Source organism: Neofelis nebulosa, chromosome 6 (assembly GCF_028018385.1).
Source record: "Neofelis nebulosa isolate mNeoNeb1 chromosome 6, mNeoNeb1.pri, whole genome shotgun sequence".
In the NCBI taxonomy this organism is placed as follows: Eukaryota; Metazoa; Chordata; class Mammalia; order Carnivora; family Felidae; genus Neofelis; species Neofelis nebulosa.
In genome coordinates, this window is record NC_080787.1 from 114127376 (window position 1) to 114144026 (window position 16651).

Genomic DNA, 16651 nt, shown 5'->3' on the forward strand with positions numbered 1-16651 from the left:
GGTATCAGACACACTGAGTCAGAGGCTCTAGTCTATTTTGTTAACAGACTACCCAGGTAAGCCTCATGAGCAGGCAAGTTTGGGAAAGACTGCTCTAGTTCATCTGGCATAAGATTAATTTTAGATAAATAGGCTTTTTACCCACCCTTGCTCCCTCTCTTCCTCAGTTTCTCTCCTTCTACCCTATTAATATGTTTTAAAAAATCTTAGGAAGAGCTGATATGCTTTAAATTTACTTTTACTTTTAGTCTCCAGGCTGGCATTGGTGAGATACGGTTTTCCCAGAGACCTCATTTTTTGGTCTCCTTTCTTTTTTTAAAATTTTTTTTTTCAACGTTTTTTATTTATTTTTGGGACAGAGAGAGACAGAGCATGAACGGGGGAGGGGCAGAGAGAGAGGGAGACACAGAATCGGAAACAGGCTCCAGGCTCCGAGCCATCAGCCCAGAGCCTGACGCGGGGCTCGAACTCACGGACCGCGAGATCGTGACCTGGCTGAAGTCAGACGCTTAACCGACTGCGCCACCCAGGCGCCCCTTGGTCTCCTTTCTTTCCACAATTTAATCAAGTGTTAAGGTGAAAAATCTAGTTCTTCTCTGTGGCTCATAAGACAGAAGAGGAATTAATTTACACTGTCTGGTGTCAGGATGCATTATGATTATGTTGGCAAAGCTATAAAAAGAAAATATCCAAAGCTTATAAAAAAATTGCAGAGAGGTCACTGTTAGAGCAGATGGATGAAGCAGAGTGCCTGATCATTTAGCCGCTACTGAGCTAAAGGATCTTTGAGCCAAGGTGTACATAGCTAGAGCAGCTTGGAGAAGGTCACCAAGTTATAATTATAGCTTCAATGGGAGAGTTCAGAATTTTACAGTAAAATGCATATTTATTTGTCTTACTATATAAAAATGACTGAAAGGCCCAGTAAACACGTTTGCAGTCAAGTCTCAATTACCCCCAGGAAATCTAATAGTGGGTTTCTTTTGTTGCATTCTTTGGGGCCTCCTCTCCTTTGAAATCAGAAAATGTCTTTCCACAAAATGCAAACTAAAACTACAAATATAGAGTACAACAAAAATAAACAAATAGTCTAAAATTACACCCCCCCAAAAGAAGTCTTATGGTCTTTAAATAAAAGTTTATATTGACCTCCTACTATTTTCAGTGACTTCTGATAATTGTTGTAATGTAAGATAAGGTGGAAGGTAAAAGTAACACACCTGAAAATAAAAGTAATTATAGAGATTATACCAGCAGTAGAAATTTGCTTTCATTTTACTGTGAAAATTTTAAGACATCTGAATGTATATGTTCACAGATTACATAATTACACTGTGTGTGTGTGTGTGTGTGTGTGTGTGTGTGTGTGTATAATATGATAGTTACTTAGAAGGATAAAGAGAAAAATTAATTTTTATTCAAATTTGCAAATATTATTGCAATCACATGATCTTTATTTTTTTAATGTTTATTTATTTATTTGAGAAAGAGTGAGTGAGTGAGCACGGGAGGTGCAGAGAGAGGGAGAGAAAGAGAATCCCAAGTGGGCTCCATGCTGTCAGCACAGAGTGGGGCTTGAACCCACAAACCGTGAGATCATGACCTGAGCCGAAACCAAGAGTCGGATTCTTAACTGACTGAGCCACCCAGGTGCCCCTGTGATTTTTATTTTTAAGATTCAACATTGAATTAAAGTTTTCATATTAGATGAATTACTTGAAAAACGTTTTGAGTTTGGTTCAACACTATGGAGAATATGAGGTTCAAAGAAAGAAAATATTCTTGATAAAGTGATTCATGCATATGGCAGATGAATAGAGAATTTTAGGTGGCTTCTGGTCCCTAACTTTATAATTCTGGGCATTTCTATGCTGTTTAATCTCTTATAAACTTACAGGAGTCTATGACTCTAGAAGGGAGGCAACACAATGAAATGATTAAAAGCCCGTGTTTTAGAATCACATGTAACAATTTAAAGCAAGTTCCTAATATTTGAAAGACTCCATTTCAGCTGTCTCATGTGAATTATGGGTGTAATTCCTACCCCACCTCACCTGACCCTGTATGTGTAACATTTGTGGTAAGGACTAAATAAAATAATGTATATAGAGCAATGTAGTACCTAGGTAAGTAAAGACTCAATTAAGAGTAGCTGTTTTACTTTTTTATTATTTTTTTAATGCTTATTTGTTTTTCACACACAAACACACACACATACAGAGTGTGAGCAGGGGAGGGGCAGAGAGAAAGGGAGACAGAATCCAAAGCAGGTGCCAGTCTCTGAGCTGTCAGCACAGAGTCTGACACAGACTTGAACTCATGAACCATAAGATCATGACCTGAGCCAAAGTTGGACACTCAACTGACTGAGCCACCCAGGTGCCCCACTTGAAGGAATTTAATGGAGGTAGGAGAGCCTTGCACTATGTGTGGGACAATAACTTACCCCTTTTTGTGAGTCCTTTGTGACTCTTGTGTCTTTAATGAGTATGTCAAACAAATAATGTCGTATCTGTGCTCCTGGAGAAAGGTTACTATAGTTAAGATTTTGCCTGTAAAGACTGTGTACAATGGTAAGGCTGTTGAGGTATCCTGTGGCTATTCCTTGCAAAGGTGTATTGCGTCCCTTTAGTGGTAAAGACAAACTGTGGCTGAGAGGCTGTTGAAATAGGCATTGAACAGAACATATTAGCCAAATTTATAGTGGTAAAATATTTACCAGTTGCTGATTGGATGGAATCAGCAATTTCACTTATTAGGTTGTTGGGTGTAGAGGCCTTAATGGAATGGAACCATGGCATTATGGTCACAGCGATCCACTATAGGCCACCATTCATTTAATACAGATTTAAGAACAGGCCAAATAAGGCTGTTAAATGGAATAGCAGTGGGATCAGGGAAAGGTTCACTCATTACCTGTTATATAACAAGCTTTTCATCGTTGAAGACCTTGTTTTTGATTACATTGAATCACGTTAACTATTTTAATGGGGTTGGTGGGGTAGGGAATGGAGGGGTGGGTCATGGGTTCTTATTTTGTTAAGCCCATATGTAAGTGTTAAAACTTAATTTTAATTTTCACTTATTTTTTATTGGGTCAGAGTGTCCATGCCCACTATGATATTTTAGGGCAATGAGTGTTATAACCATAGGAATTTAAGCTAGACAAAAATTCTTATAGTTAAGGTAAGGCATACTTATTTGTCTTCTACTTTATATTCAGTAACTCCCTTAACTAAATCCCTGATTATGGAGGATACCATGTTTAACTTTAGTGGGATTCCAAGCTATAACTGTAATTTTAGCCATAATATTGGTCAAAACTATGAAAGTTTGCCAATTGGTGAATTTCTGTAGATACTAAAGTTAATTCAGAACCCAGGTTGTAATTCACACAAGCCAATCAATGTCCTTTTATCTTTTGCTATATAAATTTTTCTAGTAAATTTTGGATTTCCAATTAGGCCATATTATGGATCTTTGTTTTAAGTTGTTTTTTATTGGTTTTCTTTCCCTATATTCAGGGTTCTTTCTTTCATTTTTTGTTTATCTGGTTATTGTTGTTGGTCACTGGATATACCTGGCATGTGTGTGTGGGCAGGCATTCTCCACTCTTACCATATTTATAAGTTTTTTTCCTCCAGAGAACCTTAAATCAGTATCATCAGAGTTGGGGGCCTCCCTCATAGCAATGGTTGGTTTATATGGTTTTAAGACCATGGGCTTAAGTTAAGTTTGGATTAACCCCTTCATGGTGCCACAAGGATGCCTTGGGTGTTTTGCTGAGGATTAGTATCTTTGTTGCAACAGAGACTTGGAGAGCAGAGTGGTGTAGGGAAAACGTCCTGGGCCTACCCCCAGACTTGATCAAAGCCCTCCTCTGCTATAGCCCAACCTCTTCTCTCATGTGGACTTCCTTTCTCTCTCTCTCTCTCTCTCTCTCTCTCTCTCTCTCTCTCCCCCCCTCTCTGTTCAGATTCCCTGAGAATATTTTAGGTTTTTAGCCACATAAAGTTGCAGCTTTCAGTTTCTGTCTGCACAATCACCTGTAATGAAGACCTTCCAGGTGTTTCTGGAGAAAGGTTCAGGAGCTTGGTAGCCTTCCTTGTAGGTGGTTGCCTCTTCGTTCAGGGAATGCCAGTCTTCCTGGGATCAAAGTCCACATCCAGTAAAGTCATTTTGTCTATGGCTTGGATGGAGACCATATGGCCAATGATGACAAGATTAGCCCTTTGGTGTGCTGGTAGGCAGCAATACTGAGCAAAGCCTAGGTACATTGGCTATGAGTTTTGCTAGGTACATTGGCTATGAGCAGTTGAGCACCAATGTTCCTTCCTCCCCTACCTTTTTTTTTTTTCACCAGCCCGTGGGCCACAGGCCATGATGGATGTGCACCTCGATACTCCTGAGGGTCAGGAGAACGCAAGCAACAATGGCAAGGGAAGCAGCGGCACAGGAAACCAGCAAGGTCACTACCCTTGCATGAACAACTACGAGTAGGATGCCATGCTAAATTCCCTGAAGGGTGGTGATCTCCTTTCTTTCCACAAACCTCACAAAAGACTATCTCTGGGCCTGTCCCAGAGGTGCATAATTATAATGTCTATATAGCTTCCCCAAGGAGTCAGGGGTAGTCACCAGGCCAGATGTGGTAACATAGGCTGATCCTTGGTGAGCAGAGATCACCTGCCAAACAGACTAAACCTGACACCACCAGGTTATGCCAGTGTATAGTCAAATAACAACACTTTTTATACTGGGGGCAAGAGAATTTTAGGTGGAGAGTGAGGGCAATGGGATGACAAAGACAGTAGAATACCACACAGGACATAGCCTAAGCCTACCAGCAATTAGCTGTTCCATCTCAGGTAGACTTACCAAATCACAGAATCCATTAAGTTAGCCAAGAGTAATTAATTAAGGCTGACCAGGAGTCCTCAGTTATGGTGGAGCATATCGTGCAGTTTGTGACACCAATGGTTTTTATTTAAAGCCTCTTATTCACCCCTTTGGTAAGAGAGAGATTCCTGCCCTGGGGATATGGGGATGGTTAAACACACAGTATTTGGCACTGAGCAGATGAGATCAACAACAAACTATTACTCGCATATATTTATAGCCCAAGGAGAAGGATATTGTAGGCCCTGCAGGGCCTCATAGGGATTATACTCAGGAACAGAGTGAACAACCAAGAGCTATAGGAGGCAGACTTGTAGTAACAAGAGTGTGTGGTGCCTTCTGGTTCTCATAAGAAGAATGATTGGTTTGTTTGAATAATTCCACATGCTGGCAAAACTGCTATCTAGGGAGATAGGTAGGGACTGTGCCTGGTCCCTTTGATAAGGAGGAGTGTTTGGCTAGGGTACCTTATCCATGAAAGCAGAGTGAAGAGAGAAACTTATGCTTAGTCCATTTGAACTCTCCTGATTTTACCAGATGTTAGGGCAACATTTAATATTGAGCCTTAATTTTAGGCCTTACACCACATGGAGAAATGAATTGTGTGTATGACTGTGACTCAGTTGGAAATTTACCCCAGAGAGAATAAATTCTAACGTGGAAGTGAATGATTATACTTGGAATCACAAGACTATTTTCTTCCGTGAAGGAAACATGGGGATCTGTGAGCTAAAATAAGTTCTATTAAAGAATAATGTATTTACATTATTGCACATCTTTTTTTTGACTGAGTGAAATGCATATCTTGCTGATATATGGATAAGAAATTATTGAGGGGCACCTGGATGGCTCAGTGGGTAGAGCTTCCAACTTTTGATTTTGGGATTGTGAGTTTGAGCCTCATGTTAGGTGTAAAGAGTACGTTAAAAAAATAAAATAAAATAAAATAAAATGAAATAAATAAAATAAAATTCCTTTGTCTCCACCACTATATCATGAAACAAGACAGTGAACATTATTTTTTTTTAAAAAAGAAAGACATTATTAAAACTTAACTAGAACTTCCTTTTATGGAAAAATGGAAGACTTAATGTCCTCTAGAAAGCCCTAGTAAACAATACTCTAAAATGTAGGATATACTTTCAAAACTTTTTTTAAATGAATGTTCATGTTGGCAAATAAAAATATTTCATAAGCCCAGAACAATGAGAAATCACAAATCTAGAAGCATGTGAGTGGTGTACTTACTTCCCTGAGTTCCCCAGTAATTCACATCTTTTGTTTGAAAAAGCCATGTTCTGGGGACAAGGAAAGAAACTTACGGACCACACGAGTTGGAAAATCAAATTGGGTCCCCAGCATAAGGCTTAGGCTGCCGAAGAGTGTGACATGCTCAGTCCAAGGGTAATGTGGCAAAACCCTAACCTTCAAAGGAAGACAGCAAGGACATTCGCCAGTCTTGTCCTGATTTGGGTTGGGTGGAAAAGGAGGGGGGTGGAATTCTCCTGATCATTTATTACCAAAAGTGGAACCTCACACAGGTTTGCAACTTTGTGGTCTGAAAAATTCCATGCTGAGAATTTAAAGCTAAATAATTTGATAGTGCTCCCAGACCCCACTAGAGGCAAATTCAGAGCCTATATAAAGGCTCAGGTAATTTCAAGGAAAAGGTTTTAAAAAACAAGGGTTCACACTAAAAATAATAAAGCATGCAAGGAAATAGAGTGTCTTTCTTATGTGTCTAATTGGAATTCCCAAGGAACTAATAAAGGATAAAAAGTAATATTCAAAGAAACAATACCTGAAAATTTCCCCAAATTGATGAAAGTTTCAGATTCAGGAATCATAACAAATCTTAAGAAGGAAAAACAAAAAGGTACCTAGTCATCTTGTGATGACATTTCAGAACACCAAAGAGATAAATCCTCAAAATAAGCCAGAAAAAAACAGACTCCACAAACCACAACAAATGACAATTATACCAACAGTATATTAGTCAGTGTTCTCTAGAAAAACAGAACCAATAGGATATATATTTATTTATTATAAAGAATTGGTTCATGCTACTGTGGAGAATGAGAAATTCCAAGATCTGTAGTCAGTAAGCTGGAGACCCAGGTGAGACAATGGTAGGTTCCATTCCAAGTCTGAGGGTCTGAGAAGCAGGAGAGCTGATGGTGTAAGTTTCGGTCTCAGCCTGAGTCTGAGTCTGAAGGCAGGGGAGAGACTAATGCCCCAGCTGTGCGACAGTCAGGCAGAGAGAGCAAATTCTTCCTTACTCAGTCTTTCGTTATACTCAGGCATCCAGTGGACAGGACAATGACCATTCACATTGGGGAAGGCAATCTTCTTTATTCAGTCTATTGACCCAAATATTAATTCCAGAAACACCCTCACAGACACCCTGAATATTGTTTAAACAAATACCTGGCATCCTGTGGCTCAGCCAAGACAACACATAAAATTATCATATTCCACAAACTTCTTAACAGCAAAAAAAGAATAAGGAGGAGAGTATTGTAAAGTGATTGTAGAGGTAACTTCAACCTAGAATAGCGTATCTTGCAAGAATGAGGGTAAAATAGATATTTTCAAATATACAAAAACCACTGGTTCCCCCAAAGGAATTTCTAAAATCTGTACTTTAGGGAAAAGGGGGACTTATCTCCGTTGCAAAGTGCAAAAAAGAGTGTTGTGGGAATATGATGGTATTATGGATATGAAGAAGAATGCAGTTCTTAAATACTTGCTGAAATATTTGATGTGAAGTGTTATGTCATCAGAAACGTGCTTTCAAATGGTTGAACAAAAACTGTATGTTTAGACAGAGAGAGAATAAATATAGCAAACTGTTAACAATTTTTTACATCAGTGGAGGTTATACACTGTTCTTTTAACTTATCTGAATGACAATATTTAAATACAAAATTCAAAGGAAGATACTGTAAATTAAAGCCATTTATTTAATAATCCTAGAATTTTGTCACAAATTATTATAAGCCCCATCTGTTTTCTCCATGATCAACAATCTTCCCATCTAGTTTTCTGGTGTTTCCTCTCTGTGAATCCTCCAAGATCACCAGCAGTGGTTCAGTGACCACATTACCAGTTATGCCTTCTTCACAAATCAAGGGCCCATATGTATATGTGTCTATTCTGTTATTCTGTCTATCCTTGAAGAATACCACACTATCTTAATAACTATACTTTGTAATGAATCTTTATATCTGGTAGTGTAAACCCTTAAACTTTATAATGAGTTTTCATTGTAAGTCCTTCTACCTTTTCCCTTTCTTTTTAAGTAAGAAGCTATGCTTGGTCTGGTACATTTACATATAAATTTTTTAATGAACTTATCACTCTTATTATGGTGGATTTGTTTATATAAGTTCCATTTTTTTGTAAGTTCCATTTTTAATAGCCTTCTAAAAATCTTCCTTCACATCAGCCTCTATTTGCAGACTATGCCTCTTATGCACACTTTTATTATGTTACTTAGAAATGTTCATGGTTTTCTGGTGCTCAGAGGAAGGAACACAATATCCTTTTTTAAATTATTGTTTTAAAAATATATTTTTTGAGACAGAGAAAGTGCAAGTGGGGGAGAAGGACAGAGGGAGAGGGAGAGAGAATCCCAAGCATGCTCAACACCCAGCACAGAACCTAGAACCCAATGTAGGGCTCAATCCCACAACTGTGAGATCATTCCTGAGCCCAAATCAAGAGTCAGGTGCTTACCCCACTGAGCCACCCAGGCACCCAACACCATCTCCTTTTTTCTTTTTTTCCTTTTTTTTAAATGTTTATTTTTGACAGAGAGAAAGAGAGACAGAGACAGAGAGAGAGACAGAGAGAGAGAGCTGGGGAAAAGCAGAGAGAGAGGGAGAGAGATGGATCTGAAGTGTGCTCTGCGCTGAGAGTGGAGCGCCCAATGTAGGGCTCCAACTCATAAACTGTGAGATCATGACCTGAGCTGAAGTTGGATGCTTAACCAACTGAGCCACCCAGATACCCCAACACCATCTCCTTTTATTTTTATTTTTATTTTTGTTTTTATTTTTTTGGCTGAGGCAGTGTCTTTTTTTTTTTGTAATCTAACTTTATTTTTTATTTTTTTTAAATTTACATCCAAATTAGTTAGTATATAGTGAAACAATGATTTCAGTGGATTCCTTAATGCCCCTTATCCATTTAGCCCATCCCCCCTCCCACAACCCCTCCAGCAACCCTCAGTTTGTTCTCCATATTTATGAGTCTCTTTTGTTTTGTCCCCCTCCCTGTTTTTATATTATTTTTGTTTCCCTTCCCTTATGTTCATCTGTTTTGCCTCTTAAAGTCCTCATATGAGTGAAGTCATATGATTTTTTTCTTTCTCTGACTGACTAACTTCACTAGCATTATACCCTCCAGTTCCATCCACGTAGTTGCAAATGGCAAGATTTCATTCTTTTTGATTGCCGAGTAATACTCCATTGTGGTATATATATATATATATATATATATATATATATATATATATACATATACACCACATTTTCTTTATCCATTCATCCATCGATGGACATTTGGGCTCTTTCCATACTTTGACTATTGTTGATAGTGCTGCTATAAACATGGGGGTGCATGTGTCCCTTCGAAACAGCACACCTGTATCACTTGAATAAATGCCAAGTAGTGTAATTGCTGGGTCGTAGGGTAGTTCTATTTTTAGTTTTTTGAGAAACCTCCATACTGTTTTCCAGAGTGGTTGCACCAGCTTGCATTCCCACCAACAATGCAAACATCCTTGCCAACATCTGTTGTTACCAGAGTTGTTACTGTTAGCCATTCTGATAGGTGTAAGGTGGTATCTCATTGTGGTTTTGATTTGTATTTCCCTGATGATGAGTGATGTTGAGCATTTTTTCATGTGTCGGTTGGCCATCTGGATGTCTTCTTTGGAGAAGTGTCTAGTCATGTCTTTTGCCCATTTCTTCACTTGATTATTTGTTTTTTGGGTGTTGAGTTTGACCAGTTCTTTGTAGATTTTGGATACTAACCCTTTATCTGATATGTCATTTGCAAATATCTTCTTCCATTCTATCGGTTGCCTTTTAGTTTTGCTGATTGTTTCCTTCTTTGTGCAGAAGCTTTTTATTTTGATGAGGTCCCAGTAGTTCATTTTTACTTTTGTTTCCCTTGCCTCCGGAGATGTATTCAGCAAGAAATTGCTGCGGGCAAGATCAAAGAGGTTTTTGCCTGCTTTCTCCTCAAGGATTTTGATAGCTTCCTGTCTTACATTGAGGTCTTGGATCCACTTTGAGTTTATTTTTGTGTATGGTGTAAGAAAGTGGTCCAGGTTCATTCTTCTGCATGTCGCTGTCCAGTTTTCCCAGCACCACTTGCTGAAGAGATTGTCTTTATTCCATTGGATATTCTTTCCTACTTTGTCAAAGATTAGTTGCCCATACATTTGTGGGTCCATTTCTGGGTTCTCTATTCTGTTCCATTGATCTGAGTGTCTGTTCTTGTGCCAGTACCATACGGTCTTGATGGTTACAGCTTTGTAACACATCTTGAAATCCGGGATTGTAATGCCTCCTGCTTTGGTTTTCTTTTTCAAGATTTCTTTGGCTATTCTGGGTCTTTTCTGGTTCCATACAAATTATTTGTTCTAGCTTTGTGAAGAATGCTGGTGTTACTTTGATAGGGATCTCTTTGAATATGTAGATTGCTTTGGGTAGTATCAACATTTTAACAATATTTGTTCTTCCTATCCAGAAGCATAGAATCTTTTTCCATTTCTTTGTGTCTTCAGTTTCTTTCATAAGCTTCTATCGTTTTCAGCGTATAGATTTTTCACCTCTTTGGTTAGATTTATTCCTAGGTATTTGATGGTTTTTGGTGCAACTGTAAATGGGATCGATTCCTTGATTTCTCTTTCTGTCCCTTCATTGTTGGTGTATAGGAATGCAACCAATTTCTGTGCGTTGATTTTATATCCTGCAACTTTGATGAATTCATGAATCAGTTCTAGCAGTTTTTTGGTGGAATCTTTTGGGTTTTCCATATAGAGTATCATGTCATCTGCGAAGAGTGAAAGTTTGACCTTCTCTTGGCCGATTTGGATGCCTTTTATTTTTTTGTGTTGTCTGATTGCAGAGGCTAAGACCTCCAATACTATGTTGAATAACAGTGGCGAACATACCTGTCTTGTTCCTGACCTTAGGGGGAAAGCTGTCAGTTTTTCCCCATTGAGGACGATATTAGCGTTGAGTCACTAGTATATGGCTTTTATCATCTCGAGGTATGATCCTTCTATCCCTACTTTCTTGAGGGTTTTTATCAAGAAAGGATGCTGTATCTTGTCAAATGCTTTCTCTGCATCTATTGAGAGGATCATACGGTTCTTGTCCCTTCTTTTATTGATGTGATGAATCACATTGATTGTTTTGTGGATATTGAACCAGCCCTGCATCCCAGGTATAAATCCCACTTGGTCGTGGTGAATACTTTTTTAATGTATTGTTGGAGCCAGTTGGCTAATATCTTGTTGAGGATTTTTGCATCCATGTTCATCAGGGAAATTGGTCTATAGTTCTCCTTTTTAGTGGGGTCTCTGTCTGGTTTTGGAATCAAGGTAATGCTGGCTTCATAGAAAGAGTTTGGAAGTTTGCCTTCCATTTCTATTTTTTGGAACAGCTTCAAGAAAGTAGGTGGTAACTCTTCCTTAAATGTTTGGTAGAATTCCCCTGGAAAGCCATCTGGCCCTGGACTCTTGTTTTTTGGCAGATTTTTGATTACTAATTTGATTTCCTTACTGGTTATGGGTCTGTTCAAATATTCTATTTCTTCCTGTTTCAGTTTTGGTAGTGTATATGTTTCTAGGAATTTGTCCATTTCTTCCAGATTGCCCATTTTATTGGCATATAATTGCTCATAATATTCTCTTGTTATTGTTTTTATTTCTGCTGTGTTCATTGTGATTTCTCCTCTTTCATTCTTGATTTTATTTACTTGGGTCCTTTCCTTTTTCTTCTTGATCAAACTGGCTAGTGGTTTATCAATTTTGTTGATTCTTTCAAGGAACCAGCTTCTGGTTTCATTGATCTGTTCTACTGTTTTTTTGGTTTCTACAGCATTAATTTCTGCTCTGATCTTTATTATTTCCTGTCTTCTGATGTTTTTGGGTTTTATTTGCTGTTCTTTTTCCAGCTCCTTAAGGCGTAAGGTTAGGTTGTGTCTCTGAGATCTTTCTTCCTTCTTTAGGAAGGCCTGGATTGCTATATACTTTTCTCTTATGACCACCTTTGCTGCGTCCCAGAGGTTTTGGGTTGTGGTGCTATCATTTTCATTGACTTCCATATACTTTTTAATTTCTTCTTTAACTGCTTGGTTAGCCCATTCATTCTTTAGTAGGATGTTCTTCAGTCTCAAGTATTTGTTACCTTTCCAAATTTTTTTTGTGGTTGATTTCGAGTTTCATAGCATTGTGGTCTGAAAATATGCACGGTATGATCTCGATCTTTTTGAACTTACTTAGGGCTGTTTTGTGTCCGAGTATATGGTCTATTCTGGAGAACGTTCCATGTGCACTGGAGAAGAATGTATATTGTGCTGCTTTAGGATGAAATGTTCTGAATATATCTGTTAAGTCCATCTGGTCCAATGTGTCATTCAAAGCCAATGTTTCCTTGTTGATTTTTTGATTAGATGATCTGTCCATTGTTGTGAGTGGGGTGTTGAAGTCTCCTACTATTATGGTATTATTATTAATGAGTTTCTCTATGTTTGTGATTAATTGATTTGTATATTTGGGTGCTCTCACATTTGGTACATAAATGTTTACAATTGTTACCATCTCCCTTTAATCTGCCCTTTAATGGCATTCATTCTCTTTGCAATTTTGGTTCTAGTGATGACTATGCTCTAACTTATTTTTCCAACTCTATATGGCTTAACATTCCATGAAAGGCAGATGTTTCCTTTTCCTTTAATTGGATGTTGCCTTTGACACTCACTTCATGATTTAGCTTAAGATATTTCCCTGGCTTGGTAAGCCTTTTCATGTCTTTTTTATCTGTATGAATCCCTCCCCAATATTAGGGCCCAATGTGTTCTACAGCTTCTGTGAAGTTTTTCTTAATTACCCCCAAGTTCAATAACCATTTCCTATATATATATATATATTTATTATTATTATTTTTTTAGGTTTATAATGAGAGAGACAGAGACAGTGTGATTGGGCGTGGGGCAAAGAGAGAGGGAGAGGGAGAGAATCCCAAGCAGTTTCCACGCTGGCAGCAAAGGGCTCGACGCAGGGGGTTGATCCCACAAACCATGAGATCATGAACCTGAACTGAAACCAAGAGTTGGATGCTTAACCAACTGAGCCACCCAGGCGCTCCTCCCTTTTATATTTCTATAACATTTTGCATTTATACTACGTATTTGAATATATCATATATTGGCTTCTGTTTTTACATTCTCTTTAATGTGCATGTATTTCATCTGTACAATTAGGTTATACAATCTTTCAGAGTAAAGACCACATATTATGTTTTTCTGTGTGCATCCCCACTCTGTTAATCACAGTGTTTCATCTTATTTGACACCATTTCTCTGGAATCTCACACTGAATGAAGGATATAGTAGATGCTTAGTAACAATTGGTTTAATGAAGACCGAGTCTCTGTTCAACAAATATTTGGTGAGGTGTAACCGAAGGAGCAATGTTTGAGGTGTCAGGTGAAATGGGTTCTGTCTCGCCTCTGCCACTTGCTAGCTCCGTTGCTTTAGCCAGACCATTTCATTTTATGGCCCTCTGTGTTCTCACCTTTAAAATGAAGATAGTAATGACTATCCCATCATACAGAATCACATGCACTGAATCTCACTCAAGTGATTTAAAACTGTGTGTTCACAACATGTTTATGCCTTTTTGCACATAATGAAAATCTTCATTATGTGCAATTATTTTTGAATTTTGAATTGCATTTTGGATTGCATTATGTGCAATTAGTTTTGAATTGTTTATTATGTCTGTTGAATATATTCCAGATATTATTTTATGAAGATTCATTTTTTCTACTGAGTTTATATAATATTAAAGAGTAACAGAATTAATATTAGTTTATAATAATTATGTAATATAAATATTATATTAAAAATTTATATGAATATAATATATATATTATAAAAATTTATATATATAAAATTTATATATATAGTTTATATAATATATAAATTTATAAGTGTATAAATATAAATATAAATATATAAATATAATAATATATTTAATGTAATATTAAATAGTAACAGAATTTATTATTTTTACAAAAGAGTTTTATAAAAGTTAAATGCATCCATATAAATAATTTTACTTCTATTAACTTAATTGTAGACAAACATCAGTATACATAATTTGATGAACAAAAATATTTCAACGGTATGACTTTTCTTTCTGAAGTTATTTCTATTTGATTGGGAATTTTTATTTTTTTGCCTGTATGACCCAAAAAATCCTCAAAACAACTTAAAAATTTTTTGCTACTGTGATTTTGATTGAATTCTGTGCTTGATGAAACACTAAAATGATTTCTTCTGCAAAGAAAAATAAAGTACTGACGAGAACTTAGAAAACAAACCAGAGCTTGAAAAGGCTGAATTATTTCTCCTTTTTTCTCAGCTAGGAAAAAAAAAAGAAAATTAAATCTATTCAAAAAGGAACTAAGAGACATCCCCCCAAATTTTTTATACATTGATGCAATAGAAAAAACAGACATCCCTGGAACTTTTAAAGTTATGTGAGTGTAAAAAAGCATCTTGCTTATAAATCAACTTCATCCAATTTAGTTAAGAAAAGGTTTGTGGGGGGCATCTGGGTGCCTCAGTTGGTTAAGCATCTGACTTGGGCTCAGGTCATGATCTTGTGGTTTGTGAGTCTAAGCCCTGCATCGGGCTCTGTGCTGACAGCTCAGAGCCTGGAGCCTGCTTCGGATTCTGTGTCTCTCTCTCTCTCTCTCTCTCTCTCTCTCTCTGCACCTCCCCCACTCATGCTCTGTCTCTCTTTCTCTGTCTCTCTCTCAAAAATAAATAAGCATTAAAAAATAAAAAAAATTTAAAAATTTAAAAAAAGGAAAGGTTTGTGAATGATTTCAGTCCTTAGTTATGTTCTTTACTTTTGGGATTGTGTTTGGGCTTTTGGCTTTGCCTATTTTACATGGTTGGTATAAGCCCTGAAATGTTAGCTTTCTAGGAAATTTTTTCTTTCCAACTTTCATTAAAAATTTAGAATTATGTTGGCCTGAAAACAATTATATATTAAAAGATAAGATAAAATGATTTTTAAAAGATATAATAAAATGATATCAAATAAATACAATTCAGCTTTAAAATATAGGTATATAAGATATTTATGTGCATCTGTCTATGTGAGCATGGAGAAAATACTGGAAGGATATGCACCAGAATTATAATAGTGCTGTCACTGGATAATGGGATAAAAGGCAATTTGTTTTTTCTTCTTCCAGAAGAATTGTCACTTTTTTCTGACAGTGAACATGTGTTAATTTCATATGCAAAAAGAAAAAAATTCATTTTGAAAAAGAGAAGTGGAAAGATAATTGTTTCATTCAGTAAACAAACTCTATTAGAGTACCTACTGAGTGAGTGCCAGGCATGACTTAGTGCTATGGATACATCAGTGAAACAGCCTACAAAAACCTATGCCTTCGTAGAGCTTATATTCTAGTAGAGGGAGATAGACAGTAAATAGTAGTGCAATCCTACTGTTAGAATATGTGTCAAAGCTACTCAGTGCTAAGGTACAGTAGAACAGGTTAAGGAAGGAAGGTCAAGAGCTACAGGAAGAAGACATTGTTTTAAGTGGGGTGGTGAGCCTTACTGAGAAAGCAGAGTTCTCTCAGGTGTTTTGTGACCCTTCTAATTCCTCACCATATTATGTCATTATGTTAATACTCAGATTAAGAATTGTTTTTCAGGTATCAAGAAGAAAGTGACAATTTCAATCCCATTTTAACTTTAATGAAACACTTAAACGTGTTTTGTTGCTGAAACTTTTTCCCTTAGGGAGAAACCATGATGAAGGGTGTAAGGAAGATTCAGTCTTCTGTCACAGGTGGCTACCTAAGAGAGGTAGCCAACTTTGAGATGTTTGTGTGGGGGGATTTGGAAGCCAGACTGTAAACTTTTTATGCTCTTTTTTTCCCTAAACACCAAGTTTCTGGAAATATCTTTGGGTTAATTTTTTTCTTGTCTTTATAACTCACAATGTCAGAGGCTGTCTCTAGAGCCAAATCAAAAGCAGACTTTAACAGGATAATCAGTGTTTACTATGATAATCTATTATAGTGCCCATAAATTAATGTGACTGATTTCTAAACAAATTTCATTTGTGTAGTTGTTAACCAAGCACATTTATACCAATTAATTTGTTGGGTTCCAAAGTAGTAAAATAGGTAATTTTAATTCTACTTTTGATAAATGTGGAAACTTAATTAATAGAGAAGTTAAATGCCTTGTGGGAAGTCGCAAGTTTATTAGATGGCAATGCAGGATTCAACTACATGCTCACATTTAGGTGACCAAACTTTCCATTGCTCTGTTTGGACTGCTGAACAAATATGAGGACTAATTTAAGAGCAGTCATCCCAAGGGCTTGCTAAGGTAGTTCAGTAATTCTAACATTGCTCAAAGCTCTGCTTTCAAATCTTCACTTGAAACAGAATTCTTCCAAATATATGGTAATCTA

The 16651-nt window shown here is 37.0% G+C and overlaps 1 protein-coding gene across 7 annotated transcripts in view; it reads left to right on the plus strand.

Annotated features, from left to right (window-relative positions):
* Positions 1–16651, plus strand: part of PKIB (cAMP-dependent protein kinase inhibitor beta) — a 172020-nt gene that overhangs the window by 140485 nt on the left and 14884 nt on the right. For 3 of the 7 annotated variants that reach the window (XM_058735138.1, XM_058735139.1, XM_058735137.1), the window contains one exon: positions 4364–4468. The exons of the other annotated variants lie outside the window; for them this stretch is intronic. In XM_058735138.1, coding sequence (XP_058591121.1) covers positions 4381–4468 — 88 coding nt within the window. In that variant the 5' untranslated portion in view covers positions 4364–4380. The remainder of the gene's footprint in view (positions 1–4363; positions 4469–16651) is intronic. 7 annotated transcript variants of the gene reach the window in all.